Genomic DNA, 5,269 nt, shown 5'->3' on the forward strand with positions numbered 1-5,269 from the left:
GGACGAGAAATCCAGTAAGGCATGCGAGGCGAAATACGACACCGCGGTAGACACGTGCATAAGTACCAGGACGCGCATCAACGAATTATTCAGCGATCGCCAACCCGACATGATGGCCGCCAGTAACATCAGCAGTTCAGCACTACCAGCCCCACCCGAACTCCAAAACTATCTAAAAGTGCCTGCTTGGTGGAAACAGTATGCGGTGGATATGAAGACTGGCCGTCCTTTAGGGATATGTTCACAGCAGTGTACATAAATCACCCCAAACTCTCTCAAGCCCAGAAGCTTTATCATTTAAGGCAAAAAAACTCGAGGTAAAGCTGGACTCATAATTAAAAATCATGCACTTAACGACCACAACTTTGAGCTGGCATGGGACGCTTATACGAGAATCGCAGGATTCTCGTCGACAACCAGCTCAAGACCCTTTTTAATATTCAACCCATTCATAGTGAAAGTGGGGAAAAAATTCAGGCAATACAGACCACTATTAGCAATTGCCTCTCAACCCTCAATGCAAATGGTGTATCCACAAAAGACTGGGACCCTATGCTAATAAACCTCTGCTCCTCAAAACTCCCAGGCGAAACTCTCGCCTTATGGGAACAATCACTCAACACAAGAAAGGAGTTGCCTATCTGGTCCGAAATGGACCAATTCCTGACAACACGGTACGAAGTTGTAGAACGACTTAGTACGTATAGGCCAAATAAGCCCAAAGGCTTTAACCAAAATTACCCTCCTAGCTCATCAACCCCTAATAAGAATAATTCTTTCAGCTATAAAAGCAGAACCCACTCATTTAACGCTGAGATAAAAAAGCAGGCATCTTGCAAATTATGCAACTCCAACCACTCTATGATGAACTGCGTCAAATTCAAGGAGCTCTCAGTGCAGGATCGCAACAAATTCATAAAAGATAATCACTACTGTAGGAACTGTTTAGCCTTCTCCCATTCAGAAACTGAGTGCCATAGCAATTTTACCTGTGTTTACTGCCAAAAACGGCATCACTCTCTTCTCCATTACCCCGCTAAATCACAAACAGCAAATACAGGCACAAGGCCAAAAACGAATCAGGCGCGACTTCCACCCCCAGCGAATAGCGACCCAAACAGAGCGTCAACCTCTAAAGACGCTCAACAAAACCAAACTCCCTCGTCTTCTCAACAGAACCAAACCCTCTCACACTTCGCGAGTAGTAGAGAAAAAACTCTACTTCCTACCGCAAAAGTCTCAATCCTACACAATGGAGAAATATTCAAAATTCGAGCTCTTATAGATCAAGGGTCTCAGAAAACGTTCATTGCATCCCGCATACAAAAACTGCTTGGCCTCCCGACAAAGGCCACTAATTATGAAATTATGGGAATGGGTGGCCGCGTGATGCAAAAAGCGAACAAAATCTGCGCTATTACCATTTGTTCAGCCGATACAACCATGAACATAACCACAAACGCGATAATCCTCCCGCAACTCACTCATTTCTTGCCATCGTTCAAAGTTACATACATTGAACTGCAAGAATACTCATCTCTCCCTCTAGCGGACCCTAACTGCTTTACTCCAGCTCGAATAGACATGGTATTAGGAAGTGATGTCATCCCCCAAGTGCTACTTCCAGGCCTAAAAACCAATGTCGGTGGAAGTTTAATAGCGCAAAATTCAATATTTGGGTGGATTTTGAGTGGCCCAGTAACAGAGCACGTCTCATCATTCACGACCCAGGTAATTGAGAACTCGACAGACACTCTGAACGATCTACTCAAGAAGTTCTGGGAACAGGAGGAAGTACCATCAACCCCGACTCTCACCGACGACGACGTATTTTGCGAAAACCCCTACGAAAGGTCCACAGTTCGCAGAGATGACGGTCGTTATGTAGTAAAACTCCCCTTCAAAACTATCTTCCCAGACACGATTGCACTTGGACACTCAAGACCTGCAGCTCAACAACAGTACCTCAGTATCGAGCGGAGCATCGAAAGAAAACCTGAACTGCAGCAAACGTACACCAAATTCTTGGAAGAGTATCTGACCCTAGATCACATGGAACCCACAGCGTCGCAAGAGATTATACGTGATGGGAAGTATTTTTCCTTTTACTTACCCCACCACGCAGTTCTAAAGCCAGATAGTAAAACTACGAAAGTGCGAGTAGTTTTCAACGCTTCCAAACTGTCTCATTCTGGCATTTCTCTAAACGATATCCTCCACACGGGCCCCGTACTTCAAAATGATTTAATGCTCGTTATCCTCAAATGGCGACTGTACAAATACGTTTTCAATGGTGACATTGAGAAAATGTACCGCCAGATTTACGTACACCCAGAGGAACAAGATTTCCAAAGAATCGTATTCCGTAGAACCCCTCAAAGATCGGTCGAAGACTTCAAATTAAAAAGGGTGACCTCTGGTGTCAATTGCGCACCATACTTAGCTATAAGAACCCTGCACCAACTAGCCAAAGACTCACATGACAAACACCCAAAAGCCTCTAAGATTCTACTGAACGAAATTTACGTAGACGATATACTGTCAGGCGGACATGATCTCGACTCGACACTCACTTCGATGAATGAGGTAATTGCAGCACTAAAATCAGCAGGTTTCCCATTAAAGAAAATGACGGCAAACCACAAAGATATACTCCAAAATATACCCACATCTGACCGCTTAGAAGCAGACTTCCTCCAGTTCCCAGATTCCAGCTCCACAAAAACCCTCGGAATAAAATGGAATGCCCTTAATGATGAGTTCTCATACTCAATCGATCCTCTTCCAGACTCTAATGTAGCCACTAAAAAACAAATTTTGTCGTCCGTTGCTAAACTTTTCGACCCGGCAGGGTGGCTAACGCCAATGATGATCCAAGCCAAAATGTTACTCCAACAACTCTGGATGGAAGGTACAGGCTGGGACGAATCCGTCAAACCCGGCGCGCTTCACAAATGGAACGCATTTCAAGGAAACTTAATAGCAATCAGGGAAATCCGGATACCACGATGGGTTCAGTTTTCCCTTAATAAAACTATCCAACTTCACGGATTCTCAGACGCATACGAAAAGGCCTTCTGCGCCTGTGTCTACCTCAGAGTGGAACACAGCGAGAATCAAGTATCCTCTCATTTGCTCGCAGCGAAAAGTAAGGTTGCACCCTTACAAACAGTTAGTCTACCTCGCTTAGAACTCTGTGGAGCAGTACTTCTCTCCAAACTAATCAAGCAAATTCAATCCCAACTCGATTTGCCATCACACGAACTCACACTCTGGTCAGATTCCTCTATCGTTTTGGTCTGGTTGGAAAAACCCCCATGGACATGGAAGACGTATGTAGCGAACCGAACCTCTCTCATCCTACAGAATGTCAGCAACGCTACTTGCTGACACGTATCCAGCTCAGACAACCCTGCAGACCTAGGCACAAGAGGATGTAAGCCACAAGATCTAGCCTCCTGCTCGCTATGGTGGAATGGCCCCCAATGGCTCACTTAGCCCTCCACGCGTTGGCCAAAGATCGCGCCTCCAACTCTCTCTCCCCCCGAACAAAAATCGGTGGAAGCGTACCACACGATAGAGAATGAAGACCTTCTCAATCGATTCTCGTCATTTCCCCGCGCACTTAGGGTAATCGCCTACGTATATCGATTTATCCACAGTGCACGGAAGGAGCCAATACCCACCACATACACACTCACCCAAGAAGAAATAGGTTTCGTTAAACGCGTCTCATCATATGTGCCCAACGTAATCATTACGGAGAAGCGGTCGCACAGCTTGAAGCCTCCAAACCCATAAATAAAAAGAGCTCGTTACTATCTTTGAACCCTATGCTTGACAAAACAGGTCTGATGCGCGTAAACGGCCGTCTCAAATACGCCGCACTCAGCTATAATGAAAGACACCCTATTATAGTGCCGGAGGATTCAAGATATTTCGCGCTTTATGCTGATTTTCTCCACTCGCTCTTACTACACGCCGGCAAACAGTTAATGATTCGTGCAGTCCAACAGGAGTACTACGTACCTCGCCCCAAACAGAAAATCAAGGGGTTCATCTTCCACTGTAAAACGTGCACAATCCACAAACAAAAGATTAGATCCCAAATCATGGCTGCTCTACCTCCAGAAAGATCCACCTACTCACTACACTTCCACACCACTGGAGTGGATTTCGCAGGTCCATTCTTGGTGAAAACATCCGCATTACGCCGAAGCTCATACACGAAAGCTTATGTCTGTGTATTTGTATGCTTCTCCACGAAGGCGATCCACCTCGAACTCTGCTCGGACCTGGCAACTGAAGCCTTTAAGGCAAGCTTTGCCCGTTTTGTCGGCCGGCGAGGATTACCACACAAAGTCATGTCAGACAACGGCAAAACATTCGTTGGCGCACAACGATCCATTTATAGAGAACTCTCCAGTTTTTTCAAGGACGTCGTTCCAGACATTGCTGAACATTATGCCGTACATGGTCTCTCATAGCAATTCATACCCCCATATTCTCCTCATATGGGAGGTCTCTGGGAAGCTGCGGTAAAAAGCTTTAAGGCACACTTCAACAAAGTGGCAGGCAATCAAAAGTTTTCCTTTGAGGAGCTCACCACTCTCCTCATACGCATCGAAGCGGTCCTTAATTCCAGACCACTCTCTCCCATATCTCAGGACCCAAATGATTTGTTAGCATTAACTCCAGGTCATTTTCTACGTGGAGGCCCTTTACTCTCCCTACCAGAACCTAACGCTGAAAACCTCTCCCTGGTGAATAAGTGGCAAAAATTGAAGGTGCTCCACCACCAGTTTAGTACACGCTGGAAAAACGAATACCTAAAGGAGTTGCACAAGAGAAACAAATGGAAAGGACTCGAAACAAACATCACTGAAGGAGACTTAGTCGTCCTAAAAGATGACCTCCTCCCCCCAAATGAGTGGCGCCTTGGACGCATCGTAAAACTTTATCCCGGTCCTGATCAAAATGTTCGCGTAGCAGACATCCGTATCAAAACAGGAGTTGTCACTCGCAATATTGCGCGATTATGCTTATTACCCCCCTCATAAAGGTCTTTACTAATCATTACACATATTTACAGATGTGCGGCTTCATGTACAAAATCCGTAAACTTCACTCAACTTCACTCCTTTATTAACCCATCCATATGCACATTACATTACGTTCTCATTTTCACATTTTTCACACTCATCTGGAAATACGCTAATGCTATTTTGAAATTATTTTCTTCCTAGGACAAGTGACGAGCCGATGGAGC

The 5,269-nt window shown here is 45.3% G+C and overlaps 1 protein-coding gene across 1 annotated transcript; it reads left to right on the forward strand.

Annotated features, from left to right (window-relative positions):
- The first annotated feature begins 647 nt into the window (after positions 1-647).
- On the forward strand, positions 648-2,737 carry LOC108362078 (uncharacterized). The gene is made up of 2 exons (XM_017614916.1): positions 648-2,586; positions 2,684-2,737. Exons 1-2 carry the CDS (start codon positions 652-654, stop codon positions 2,735-2,737), a joined length of 1,989 nt encoding a protein of 662 aa, XP_017470405.1. The 5' UTR covers positions 648-651.
- Positions 2,738-5,269: the final 2,532 nt, after the last annotated feature.

Source organism: Rhagoletis zephyria, unplaced genomic scaffold, assembly GCF_001687245.7.
Source record: "Rhagoletis zephyria isolate East Lansing unplaced genomic scaffold, Rhagoletis_zephyria_1.1 Rzeph_scaffold_00924, whole genome shotgun sequence".
NCBI lineage: Eukaryota > Metazoa > Arthropoda > Insecta > Diptera > Tephritidae > Rhagoletis > Rhagoletis zephyria.